The sequence below is a fragment of the Mustela putorius genome, unplaced genomic scaffold (assembly GCF_011764305.1).
Source record: "Mustela putorius furo isolate JIRA1106 unplaced genomic scaffold, ASM1176430v1.1 tig00000275_pilon_pilon_pilon, whole genome shotgun sequence".
In the NCBI taxonomy this organism is placed as follows: domain Eukaryota; kingdom Metazoa; phylum Chordata; class Mammalia; order Carnivora; family Mustelidae; genus Mustela; species Mustela putorius.
The window spans coordinates 16740766-16755484 of NW_025421341.1; the positions used below are offsets into that span (position 1 = coordinate 16740766).

Consider the following 14719-nt stretch of genomic DNA (forward strand, 5'->3'; position numbering starts at 1 on the left):
TAATTGAATATATCATTGCTATTTTTATTTTGAATGAACTGTTATCTGTTAAACCAATTAAGAATATGAAAATAAAAGTTTTTACTTTACCTTCATTTGTCCCTTCTTCAGTACTCTTCTTTATATAAATCTGTCCTAATTTAGTTTCTTTAAAGTTCTTCTTTTAACATTTCTTACAAAGTAAGTCTACTGTCAACAAATTACCTCAAATTTTGTTTGAGAAATTCTTTATTTCTCTTTCACTTTTGAAGGATAATTTATCAGGGTGCAGAATTCTAGGTTGGCATTTTGTTTTTTTCTCTCAACAGTTAAATACTTTATTCATGCTCTTCTTGGAGCACTTCTCTGGTTTCTGAAAGGTCAGATGTAATTCTTATCTTTGTTCCTCAGTAGGTAAGGCATTTTTTTCCTGCTTCTTTCAGGATTTCTTTCTTCATCTTCAATTTTCTATGGTTTGGAAATGACATGTCCAGGTAGAGTTTTTCTAGCATTTATTCCTACTTGGTGTTATCTGAACTTCCTAGTTTTGTAGTTTGGTATGTGACATTAATTTGGGGAAATTCTCAGTCATTATTGTATCAAATATTTTTTCTATTGCTCTCTTCTCCTTCTGGTATTTCCATTATGTGTATGTGACACCTTCTCTTGCTGCCCCACAGGTATTATTTATTCTATTCTATTTTTGTTTGTTTGTTTTCAGTCTAGGTTCTCTTTGCTTTTCAGTTTTCAAAAATCCCATTGAGATATCCCCTAATTCAGAGATTCTTTCCTGGGTCATGTCAGTTTGTTAATAAGCACATCAAAAGCATTCTTTAATTCTGTTCCAGCGGGGTTTTTGTTTGTTTCTTTTGTTTTGTTTTTATCCCTAGCAATTCTTTTTGGTTCTTTCTTAGGATTTCCATCTTACATTGCCCATCTGTTCTTGCATACTGTCTACCTTATCAATTAATGCCTGAGCATATTAATCATAGTTGTGTTAAATTCCCAGTTCAATAATTCCAACAACCCTGCCATGTCTGTTATGATGTTTTCTCTGTCTCTTCAAATTGTGTTTTTTTGCTTAGGGCATGCCTTGTTATTTATTTATTTTTTTTTTTAAATAGTCAGACAAGATGGGGAAAGGATTTGTTGTAAATAAGTTATGGGGTAGCAAGGTGTAGGGGAAGGGGAAGCATTCTATTGTCCTGTAATTAGATCTCAGGCTTCTAGTGAGCCTATGTCTCTGGACTGTGAACATCATGAGTGTTTCTTAAGGTTTTTTTTTTTTGCTTTGTTTTTCTGTTTTACTTTTTTGTTTTGTTTTATTTTTTGTTTTCCTCCCCTATTGGGTGGAACAGGGTGGCTAGATTAGGCTGGAGTAGGATATTTTCCTTCCACATGTCAGTTAAACTCTAATATCATTCCAATAGATTAAGCTCTGGTTAACTAATTTCCACCAAGGGCAGGCCTTGTTATGGAGAATGCATTTCAAAATGGTTCCTTTTCTCCTCCTTGTGTAGAAGCCTGAGGGGACTTTTCTCAGGATATTTACTATGGGAACTGCTCAAGCTCCTGGAATAAATAAATCTCATCATATTGTGGAGATCCCTGACTGGGCCCTCCTGAAGTTCTTACCTTTCATACTTGTCTGCCCTAATCCTCCAGCAACCTGCCAATTACAGTTCAGCTTTTGCTACGCCAGCAGTGGTTCACACAGTGGTTTTAGTGCTGAATCTCTGCTCTAGTTAAAACTTAGTTCTCCGTATTTACTTGTCAGTCTCTACCATTTTGGTGGCAGTAATTTGCCCTATGTACTCTCCTTTCTTACAGATTCAAGAAAAGTTGTGGATTTTTCAGTCTGTTTAGACTTTTACTTACTGTTAAGTAAAGTGAAGTGATGACTTCCAAGTTCCCGATACATGGGACAGGGAACAATTCCATGACCCCTTTTATGCTACCCCCAACACACACACATCTAAATATATACCATTCAATCATCCATCATTTATCTCACACTTTGTGTGTGTGTGTGTGTGTGTGTGTGTGTGTACACACAGACAGTGTGAAGGGGCTGGAAATATAAAGATAGATAAAATATAGTCCTTGCTCTCAAAAGGATTAGAATTTATTCTGGGTATGTCTATGGAATTTACCACCTATACCACTTTTTCAGTATTTACAAGGTTTAAGATAAGGACTGCTAACTTACAGCTCTATACTTACTTCTTTGTAAAGCACAGCACAAAAAATTACAGACCTGGCAATCAATAAACACCTGTTTTTTGATAAATAAAAATAAATAAATAAAATAAATATAAATATATGTAGGAGTTGCCTTATATCAATTTCCCTCAAAACATGTTCTAATTAACAGATGGGTCATTGACAAACAGTGGACAGTAGCAAGGCAGCATGAAAGTGTCTGAACTATAAAGTGAAAGAACTGGGTTAAAGTGCTTGTTTTGTCCATTAGCAGTACACTCCTGAGAAAGTGACTCAAATTTTTGAAGCCTAAGTGTCATAACCTATAAATAAGCATAATAACACTTAGACATAAGGTTGCAATAAGAAGCGGAGGATAGAATCAGCATAGCGCTTTATACCTCCCTCAACAAATCATAAGTATCAGGTATTAGTCCATGACAACCTAAAGGTAATTCTGAAAGTGCCTATACATACTGTGCTTCTTATTACAGAGAATATAATTTTAATACAACAAAATTCACTGAGAGAAAACCATGTGTTTATGTGCTCAAATAACAAAAGTTGATTGGACACTTATTCTCATTGGCTCGACACAATATCTACATAAATTGATGAAAATGCAAAGTGCATCCCACAGTCCAACACATTCCTACACAGAGTCATATAGGCTGTCATACAGATATACACTAACTACTAAAACATTAATTTGGGGGCACCTGGGTGGCTCAGTGGGTTAAGCCTCTGCCTTCAGCTCAGGTCATGATCTCGGGGCCCTGGGATTGAGCCCTGCATTGGGCTCTCTGTTTGGCGGGGAGCCTGCTTCCCCCCCCCCTCTGCCTGACTCTCTGCCTACTTGTGATCTCTCTCTCTCTCTCAAGTAAATAAATAAAATCCTTAAAAAAATAATAAAAAAAAACACTAGTTTTGCTTGGATTGGGGTTGGGGGCAGGGATGGCAATACAGATTGAACTTGGGGTACATGTTAATGTTTGAGGATTTTCTAAAATGAGAAGTGTGGAAAGGCATTCCAGAGAGGAAGAAAATTGCATGCAAAAGCACAGAGACCTTAGTTTGTAAAGAGTAACTGGATATAGGGGATCATAATATAATGGAGATATAATATAATAGAGAGAATCTCAGATATTCAAGGCAGTCCAGAGAAGAAGATACTTAGAGTTGTAAAGGTTATATGGCTTTGATCTTCACACAACTGAGTCCACAACCAGACTACTTACCTTTCCATTAGGTTTTTAATGTATCAGTGTTAAGTACCTAAGTTAAGCTTCCCATATTTCCACTATAGGTAGATATTATTTATTATAAACCAAATCATTTCATGGAATATAAATAAAAGACACCATTGTTTCTACTTGACATTAGGGAGAGGAGATTCAATTAGAAAAGTAAATAATGTAAAGAAAAAAAGCTGCCACTGCAATCATTTTATTTTCCTGACTATAAAAGTTATGAAGAGTACAAGAATTCTTTCTTATTGTTATTCAATTTACTTATTCATTCCACAAATATTTGCTGAGCAGCCACTATATGAAAGAAACAATTATGTGCTAGAATTCTACAGTGAACTAGACATGGCCCTTGCCCTCAAGGTATTTACTATTTAGAAGAGTAGCAAAAATTAAACAAATGCTTAAAAAATTAAACAAATGCTATAAAGGAAGTGCTACAAAGAATCATAGCATGCTATGAATGTAATAATGGGAAGAACTCAGTAACATATGGGAGTTAGTAAAGCTTCCCTCAAGAAATGATCTTTAAAAAGAGTTTGGAATTTAAACAGAACTTATCCCAGGCAGGAATAAGGGTATGTATTTATATTTTTTGGTGGGGGAGAAGGTCCTAGAATGAAAGGAAGGGCAATCAAGCTAGCGAGAGCCTAATATAGAAAGGAAGTTGGCTAAGACTGAATGATAGCCCTGAGTTTTAATGTTATCAGCAATAGTGGAGGACAAAGCAGGGGCCAATTATAGGGGCCAATAATATAGGAACTCAATACGAATTTTGGTCATTGTTCTCAGAGGAGGGGAATTTTAAGAAAATAAGTAATATAATTCAGCATATAGCCAAATTTGCTTATACTTTGACCTCTTTTTCTTATGAACTCTTCCCAATGCTTCACTGATACCTTACTAAATTCTTTCATGAATGCTTCCCAATGATTTCATGAGATGATGTCTTATAGACTGCTGAAACAACTCTCACTCACTATGAAGAGAGTTTGTACATTTTTAGCTATTGATTAATTCTTAAGAACAGCCAAGAGTTTGACTTGTGATTTCACCTCTCTGAAAATACAAAATCACTACCATGCGAAACAGAACCTCTAAAAAAGCTTTATAAAAATTTACTGTCAAGTACTCAGAACATAGCTCAGTAGAGGCTACCTAAGGATTAGGATAAGAAAGAAAGAAACCCAATAAGATTAGATACAGTCTACATGTACTAGGTGCCAGGCACCCCAATAGGTACTTTTTTTTTTTTTTTTAATCTGTGGGGTAAGAAATTGCTTAAGGGGATTTATTTCAACATTCAATTACATATTCCAATTTCCATGTAGAAATTGAATAGAAATGATTTAAAGAGGCCTATAGTTAACTAAAACAAATACCTTAAATTTATCACTTTCATTATATATTTTAATATAATATTTCACAGCTAAATGGGTTCAAATTAGGGATTAAGAGAAATAATTGCAGTGTCTCTAAATGCAGCAATCTTCACATTTTATTTTTACACTTTTGAACTTTAAATTATACTCTACGTGATTGAAGAGAGACCTTTAAAATTGGTTTGGTCTCCTACAATATGGTTCATCTTTTCTTTTTTGAAAGAAACAGTGTTTCATTTTAAGAGTCAGAAAAATAAAGCTGGTTAAGAGGTTCATAGTTATGAATTTTTAAAGGCCTTTATTTGATTATTATCTACCATTTGGATTTTGGATTCAAATGGTAGCCCATTGCCAAAATGTTTCTAGTTAATCTTAAAAACTCACATAAATATTTGTTTAATGATATTTTTCATATTTTATTCAAAGACCTCTCTCTTTGAATCAAGGTCTTTGCTACTTACAAATAAAAGAAAGAAACTTTTTACATTAATTCCCCTGAGCAAAGAGTACCTAAGAATCATAGAGTGAAATGGGTTTGTTACTTGTATATTACACTAATTAAGGTTAAGATAAGCCTATAAAGTCATTATACTCACCGTTTAAGCCAAATTGAAATAACACAACCTCCAGAGATACAAAGGAACACATGGCATCTGCTCAGCATTCTAATAAATTCATTTTTAATTTAAGCACATTTGCAACAAGAGCATTTTTTTTTCTGGAAAATGCATTACAATTTAGGGACTTAAAAACTTATTTTAAGGAGTTTTCAGTAATATTCTCTTAGAAACATTATATAGGTTTAATATTTTATAATAATTTGACTCAATCTTAGAAAATGGTTACTAATTAATACTTAATGTATCAGTATAAATGGCCAATAATTCATATTTATTATACATATATTTATATATATTAGAATTATATATTATACAGGTATATTTTTCATTTCTACCCTTCTTTCCAAAACTCCTTCAAATATTTATTCTACATCTTTTTATAGGTAGTACTAAATTTATCTTGTTTTTAATATTTAGAGAAAACTGTTAAATATTTTTATTTAATATTTCATGTAAAGGATTAAGAAGAAAGTTTGAAAAATATGCTTATATCACTGCTGAAGCAAAAATATAGACATTTTCTTCTTTTATCATGTAAGAGAACTGAAGAGCAACAGGATTTGAGTCATGTATATTTTCAGATTAAATGGTATTTAACCGTTGAGGAAATTTTGTTTTTTCCCTAGGCCAAGTATAAATTGCATAGCTTTTTAAAATGCAATACAACTTCTATGATTAGATTTAGTACAAAGTCAAATTTCAATTTAAAAGCCAGCTGTAAATACATAACACAAAACTGCATATGTATTATATTTAAGTCTTAAAACAGCTTTCAGAAACTATCAAAGCTTTGAAAATTCCATTTAACCCAGAATGTCTGCTTTGACCCAATAGACATATTTAAACATTATTCTACTTCCTTTTTGGTATTCTCCATCTCAATCAGCTAAGATTTCTTCATCAAAATACCAAACATACTTTATGTTTTACCATAAGTGTAGTTATGTGTGAAATTCAGTTAGAAAGAGAAATTAAGTAAAGATTTGAAACAGTCTATCTTAGTCTAAGACTAAGACATATTTCTTGAAGGTGCAGTTTCTTCAAACTTAATGATGATTCATTCTAAGTTTTTTGGATATTGAACTTCACAGTCTTTTCTTGCCACCTGTCCCAATTAGAGGCATGGAAGAAAAACTTATACTACTGTGCTCAATAAGTAAATAGTTAAGGAGTATAAATACTTGATATAAGAATCTTATTTAGTGGGCGCCTGGGTGGCTCAGTGGGTTAAAGCCTCTGCCTTCGGCTCAGGTCATGATCCCAGGGTCCTGGGATCAAGTCCCGCATCAGGCTCTCTGCTCAGCAGGGAGCCTGCTTCCCTCTCTCTCCCTCTGCCTGTCTCTCTGCCTACTTGCGATCTCTGTCTTTCAAATAAATAAATAAAATCTTAAAAAAAAAAAAAAAAAATTAAAAAAAAAAAAAAAAAAAAGAATCTTATTTAGTTGTCTACCATTTAATAGAGTTACAAATACATCATTTATGTTACAAAGTAAATCAGGAAAATTTAGATTCAGGCTTGTTCTCCCTTACTATACAGTACAAAATGTGTGTACAGCTCTGAAATAGATATGCTGTATTAGAAAATAGTGTACTTACATCATCTTTCAGGTAAATGTGAAAATATAATATATAAGGATCTACCTTATTATCTCATAGATGTTTCATGTAACTGGTGTTTTCCTCTTCAATTTTTTTACGATTCTAAAATAAGACTACTTACTCATCCTGATTCTAATCAATCTCCCCAACACAATCCTTGTCACAGAAGTCATTCTATCGAGTATTTAATAAGCTAAAACCAGACAGAGTCAATGGTCACCACTGTTTAAAAAATCTATTCAACAAATTATTTTCTAACCCAAAGGAAAAAAGTATTTTGTAAATTACCTTTTTATTTTTAAATATGAATTCTTCAGTGTAGCATTTTGATAAATCACACTATGCAGCAGATGCTTAACCAAGGCACAGTTAGAGTTAAATGAGGATGAGAAGGATATGTGAAACAAATACAATTATAAAAACCACTCCCTATACTGTTGGATTTAATTCTGGTCATCTGCTTTGAATTGACAAAGGACAAAAGTAGACCCTGAAGTTAGAAGTAGGTTGAAATGTAAATATTTCAGAATTTTATATTAAGCCTGACTGGTTACAGAAGCTAAGCTAAGGAATAGGTGAAAGTAGAGTTACTTGTTACAACATGAAAGTCATTACTGCCAGCATCATCCCTGATTATATTGTAACAGAACTATGCTAATGAAGCCAAGGTCTTAGGTTCCCGTGAGCCAGTCAGCATCTTGCAGTCTCTGAGTTACAGCTTTATCTGTCTTTCTGCAAACATGTGTCCTTACTCAGAAGAGAAACTATGTGTGAGTATAAAATAAAATATCATAAGTTCATTCCCAGCACTGGAAAAGCAATGTAAATTTCATGTCCAATGGACAGTGGATGTAAAGCAACATCCTCATACATGAAGGATCCCATATATATAATCCTAATAAAGGAGAATGATAGCTCCATGACATTATATGATACTAATTATTAACTAAAAGACAAAGAATATTTGAAATTAAAAATAAACATTTACTTTGGTAGAGATAAATGAACTATTTATATGATTTCTAATAAGAAATAATACTGGAATCTTATTTTTAAAAATAAAGTTCAAAATGGCATTATTTCTTACATATACAAAAAATTCCCTATATCTCTGTGCCAAATATATAATAAAAACAGCTAATTTTTTTCAAAAAAGATGTTTACTCATAAAACTTATTTTCCCATAATAAAACATGTTATTCATCACCTGAGGGAAGATATATTTAAGGTATATTTTCATTTTAAAAATCTATACTTTCTGGTCTTTTTCAAAGACATCACCTTTTGCTATCAATACCAAAATATTAATGCTGCTACTTGGAGCAATATCATAATGCATTAACTTATTTTGGATTCATTTTTCAATAATAAAGACATCTATAACCATTAAGAATCAAAACTTCAATTTTATACGATAGCATAGAGATGGTCAATGAATTACTACTATTTTTAATATTAGGTCAAAGGATTAACTGTTAAAATAAATTTATCTCTTCACAATCCTAACAAACACTACTTCCAAAGCAGTTTTCACACAACTAAATTCAAGCTACAGATTACAAATTATTACTTATTATAGTAATGGTTAAGGATAGGTATCCATATACCTCATATGTATGCTACATTACGTATTGCTTTCCCTTTAATTGGCATCTAATACTTATTTGCTTAAAGTGAATATATAAAATAGAGAAAATAAATGTAAAGTATACATGCTGGTAGGTCTAAAAAGGTACCTTTTTAGAAGTATGGAGTCATTGAATGCCAGCATTAGCAAAGAGGACCAATGGAATGACAAAAGAGAGAAAACTCTCAAGAATTCCAATGAGGGTATAAGGTCTAAAAGTTCATTCCCATTATTTGCTATATTTCACCTTGTTTGAGAGAGTTCACAAAGAGTAAGACAATAACACAAAATCTGTGATTTTTATACCTGTTGTTTTGTATTATGTCTTAACCTTGGGACTGTGATAAAGTACATAGTAAGTAAGTTTTAGGGCCTTTTTCTAGCCAACTCTGTGATGTCTCAGGGGTCTAATGTTAAATATTGTCAAGTAGATCTTTTTTTCCCCAAGAAGAAATGCAAAAGCTTGGAGGTTACAACAAAGCTGGGTGAAAAGGTGCTTATAGAGATAAGCACCAAGCCTAATATTATAACAGTGTCTTAAAAATAATGCATTTCAAAGTATTTCAATAAAATACATCAACAAAGATTAGGAAGTATCTCCAAAACGTTACAGGGTGGTTTTTTGTTTGTTTGTTGGTTGGTTGGTTGGTTGGTTTGATTTGGTTTTTTAATTTATAATATAGAAGTACATCTTCCACTTCAAAAGCATACTTTTTTCTGTGTTCTTGAGGTCTTGAGAGAGTTACTAGATGGGATATTTTAGTTTTAATAAAAGAAAACAAACCTATCTAAGTTTAAGGAAAAGGGATAAAATCATTACAAAGTTACTCTCAAGTTCCAGGAGTATCTCATGGATTACTAGCTGTAATACAATCAGTCATCAGAAGCAGACTGGAAACTGGAAATTCCCTCACCAATAAATTGGGGTGAATGGTCATTCTCCCTTTCTCTGCTCTTTGTTTAAGTGTGTTTGCTCCATTCTGCTGTCTGCAAAGCTCTCTCTGACATCCAAATGACAAGAAAAAAACATTAACTATATTCTGGTACCAAAAGGGTCAAGAAATTAACTGACACAGAATGTGTCTTATACCCACACACCTGATCTGTGATGCTGTCATACTGAGATAATATGAGGAGAGGTAGACATATTCATCTAGAGAACATATGATACATAAAATAGTGATCTATAAAGTATCATCAAATTTTATGAAAAATATTCATTTATTTGTCTTTTAGGTGGATACTTAATGAAAGCTTATGATATTTTAGGCACTCTTCTAGAGACTGACTATTCAGATAGCAAAAGAGGTAAACAGGGTACCAAAGTAAGCTGCTCTCATGAATTATAGAAATTAGAGCAGTTTCATACAAAAAAAATAATAAAACAAAAATACTATGAATAAAAATAAAACAAAATACTATGAACTTGCTAATTAGAGAAGAAAATAAGGATGGAAGATCTTTTAAAAATAAAGGTAATTTCCTATGTTCTTAAAGACAGAAGTTAATTCCAGAAATAAATTTAAGATCCCTATCTATGATGTCTCTCTGAACACATTATAGGTTTGAGTCATTCTGAGAGGAAGGGAAATTGCACAGCTCTTTAAGCAGTTGCTCAGTAAATTACAGTTATACAAATATATCTGAAGGTTATGTAATAGAAGAATAGGTTAATGCAAGATTACTATTCACTAATATAACTCAAAACTTATTGGGAATATTAGCATAATGTAAAATAACTAGTTTTCCTTTACATGCACTCTACTTATTATAATGTGCCAATATTGGACAGATTACATACTTTGGAGGGAAGCCACTAAGAACACAAATGAACCATAATGCAGTTATCTGGAGTGAAATTTTTATATTACAGTTTTTCCCTGCTATCTGAAAGTAGTGTTCCTATTAAACCCTCCCTACTCCAAAATGGTACAAAGCAAAGAAGCAATTATCATTTCGTAAAAGTGAAAATCCTCTTCAGATTTCTTCTGGTTAGTGAAAACAGAGAGTCAGGTAGGTCTTACATAAAAGTGAAGTGACATAAAGTGAGTTTTGACTAGTGGAGAAAGCCTGTAAATGGAGAACTTTTTAGCATATTCTAAGGTACACTAAGAATACAGTAGCATAATAATACAGTAGCTAATTGTGCCTGCTTTTAAGGCTCATTCAGAAAAGTAGCTAGAACACTGACATAACCAAAAAACAAAGAATGGGGTATCTAGAGAGGTCTGTCCTTGGCCCACTTTACGGTCTAAGTATTTTCAATCCCTCTTGATGATTTTATCTAAGCCCCAAAGGTTAACTTATTTGGATGCTGATGTCCCCTAAATACCTGTCTATAATATAAGGCTTTCCACCTCCCCAATTTAATATTTTATTCCATCCCCAAATTTATCATCAAACATATTACAGTATGGGCTCCATGAAGGTGAGAATGATGTGTAATTTATTTGCATGCATATGTCTCATCTCTAAAGCAGTAAACATTAAGTACGCACTTAATACCTCTGACTCTGGACCTTTTTTCTAAGCCTGCACTTATATTACTCCCATTGGAATGCCTTTCTCTTCTATCTACCCACTTTGTAAGCCCCTATTCATTTTTTCATGATTCAACTCAAGCACGTCTTTGATGAAATCTATCCTGAGTCTTTCCGAATTAGCCAATCCTTTTTTCGCCCAGCACTCACACCTATAATTAACCCAAGACCATACCTTCATTCAGATTCTGGCTTCTCATTTCTGTTTTAGCAACTATAGTTTTTATATATGTATATATAATCATATTATACACTTTATATATATACATATATACACACATAAATGCAATACTTACATATTACTCATCTGTAACCCTCTACACGAGCGCAAGGTTGTTGAAGTCAAGGACAATAGATTACTTACTATTGTATTCTTGGGCTAAGACTATCTTTGAATGAATACTTATATATCATGACTAGAAATGGCTATTTTCCAAAGGAACAGTAGATAAGTAAAACAACAAAAAAGGTGTTATTATTAAGGAAAAAAAAACCCATTAGAGCTATCTCTAAATCAGTAGATGACAATAAAGATATGTTTATGGGGTAGTACCAAGTTTACATGAAATTTTGGAGATGGTACTTTGGTACGAACAATTATTTTTTTAAAGAAACAACAATTTTTGTTCCACATAGAAACCTTGATCATCCTTATTTTATTCTTTCCCAAATTTGTTTATTCTATTATCTTATTTTTTACTCAAGATGACTCTTAAAAAGGTAGAATATCCAATATTAACCATGTTTCTCAAAGATCTGTAGATTACTTTCACATTTCTAAATATTAAAAATTGACTTGAATCTATTTTTTAAAGATTGCCATTTATAATATCCATGACTATATTTTGTTAAGCCAGTGGAATCTCATTCCATATACGGCAAACAAAGTCAAGAAAACACAAGAAGAAAAACAAAGATCTTAGATTGCCTTTTAAAATTTTCTCATATTATTCCGATTGAATAACTATTTAACTTATTTCTTTTCCCTGATTCAGAATTCAGATCTCAATTTTCCTTTTCTGTAACATCATTGAACTTCTTGGCATTTCTAACCAAATCAGCTCATATGCCATCAAAATCTTATTTTGATGTTGGAGAATAAAATCTATCTGAAAATAATCAACATGGGTTAGAAGCTTGTAAACCAATTTTAATAACTAATGATGCATTCCTTTGAAGTGGCTATTCTAGGATAGCTTACAAATATTCTCTTCTTGAAACAATAGTCCAAAAAAGAAAAAAACAAAAATGTTAAGCTCTTCTAAGGCTCTCTTATTCTAGAACTTTGATAAGTTTTACTATTTACTTTTGATAAACAAAAATGCCATAACTAAATATCATAATTATTAAAATTTTTGACATATAACCCACAGAACCAGAGCTCTGATAATCAGGCAACGGAATATGGACACACCTTCCGTCCCTCTACTGATCCTAGTATGACAGTCACTTTATAAACAGGCATTGGAAGCTTCATAGTGTTACTTAAGTTTTGAGGTGGTTTATTTTCTGACGTTGTTGCTCTTCTGTATATATTTGTTACATAAATTTAAAGCATTTAAAAATCATTGCCTTGTTTTTCTACTTATCCAAGTACAGAATTATTTAAATAATTATAATTCTTTAAATAATTCACTATATCCCAAACAGCTTACTGTATCAGTATTTGAAACACTTTTGTCTTGATTTACACAAGACGGTACTCCTATGAAATGTGTAAATACTACTGAAAAGATCAAATATATTATAGGGATGCTGTTATTTAAAATATATCTTGTTAGTTCTTACATAAAGAATAAATTCATAGGTATGCAGAACACCATACCTCTTTGAAGTTCAGATTTTTCTCTTTCCTACTCTGGTAAAGCAAAATATAAGAAACTGAAGGCACAAAGCTCTGATAGTCTGTTTAACAGACTGAGGATGTAAATGAGAGCCAAAACAAGTTTGCAAAAGGACTGGTTGTCTCTGAGTAACTTTATATACATACATATGCATTTATATGCAAGCATATATCAACCTACCTAAGTACTTGTAATTCCCTGTGTCTAATTTAACTAATTTGTAGGTTTTCAAAAACAGATGTCATTTTTCTTCTACAGATAACAGTTCTAATCTTATTATGGTAATATGGAGTAGTCTGAAATTTCCAAAGTGACAGAAAAAGGACAGGAAGTGAGATTACTAAAGTTACCAATTCTTATCTGATTGGTCCTCTGACTCTCCTAGTCTCCAGCCTAACAGTTTTCCTTTTGACTGCAATTCAGAAAAAAGCAGACTTGCTAGATATCATGCACCGTAGGCTGACAAAACCTTTCATCAATCTTAGAGTAACAGTAACTGCTCTGAACCTAGGGTGTCAGTTATGATGGTACTGTTACTCTTGTTCTTTTCCTGGGCGTGCCCACAGTCATGGTCCCTGCCAGGCAGAAGACTATCACCATCAAATACAAGCAAGCTGGTCTGTCTTCATGCATTGTGACACTACTGTCCACTCACAGAGAAGAGAAGAGAAAGAAAGAGACAGCCTTACCCGCAGAAAGGAGAGGTCCCGGTTGTGCTCGATGCTGGTTATCTCCAGGTTGCCCATGACCACCTCACAGTTCTCATAGTATTTGCGCAAGGCTCGATACTGCTGCTCCAGGTCCGAGAGAGAGCTCAGCTTGTTCTCTGTTCCTGCACACACTGCCAAGAAAAGAAGATACAGAGGAAGTTATATAACCTCTCCATGACATGCACAATGACAATATCTCTCTCAACACTCTATCCCCCACACTCTATTCTGTTTCCCCAAATTAAAATATTTTTCATGCCATTATACCCATAAATCACACAGATATAATATCTTCCCTTTTTGTTTCCCCCACTATATCATATGAGACATAACAGTGCATAAATTCAAGGAATATGATGTATATGATACACTTATATATTTTAAAAGGATTAAAACCATAATAGCATTAGCTAACATCTTTATCATGTCCCACAATCACTCTTTCTTTTCTGTAATGACATTTAAGATATACTATGTTACCAACTTTCAGGTATATAATATAGTGTTGTTAATTACAGTCACCATGCTATAAGTTAGATCCTTGGAAATTATTCATCTTATAACTGGAAGTCTGTCTTGGTCAGCATCTCCCCATTTTTCTCACCCCTGAGCTCTGGTAGCCACCACTTTACTCTCTGTTTCTATGAGTTCAGCTTCTTTAGGTAAGACATATAAATGATATCATGGTTTTATATTCCTAAGTTGCATGGATGAAACACAGAGACTAAGGCGGCACAGATTCTAAAGAAACAGAGCAAAGAGTAAAAATTAAAGCGATCACATTTGTAGCCCATACATTTTAAACATATACTAGAAACAGAACATGTTACAAAATATGAGCTGTGATTGATATCAACTGGATCTTCCCTCTGTATACTCATAAGTATTCTAAGGTATAATGGACTGATAGTAAAGGATCTCAGTGGGTCTTCTTTGATAGCATGGATCTGGAGTCTGTTCACACCCAAG

General features: G+C 32.9%; 1 protein-coding gene across 4 annotated transcripts in view; it reads right to left on the reverse strand.

Moving 5' to 3' along the window:
* The window catches only part of ERBB4 (erb-b2 receptor tyrosine kinase 4), a 1164764-nt gene that overhangs the window by 707307 nt on the left and 442738 nt on the right, over window positions 1-14719 (reverse strand). For all 4 annotated transcript variants that reach the window (XM_004767012.3, XM_004767010.3, XM_004767013.3 and 1 more), the window contains exon 2: window positions 13730-13881. In XM_004767012.3, the coding sequence (XP_004767069.1) occupies window positions 13730-13881 (152 nt within the window). The remainder of the gene's footprint in view (window positions 1-13729; window positions 13882-14719) is intronic.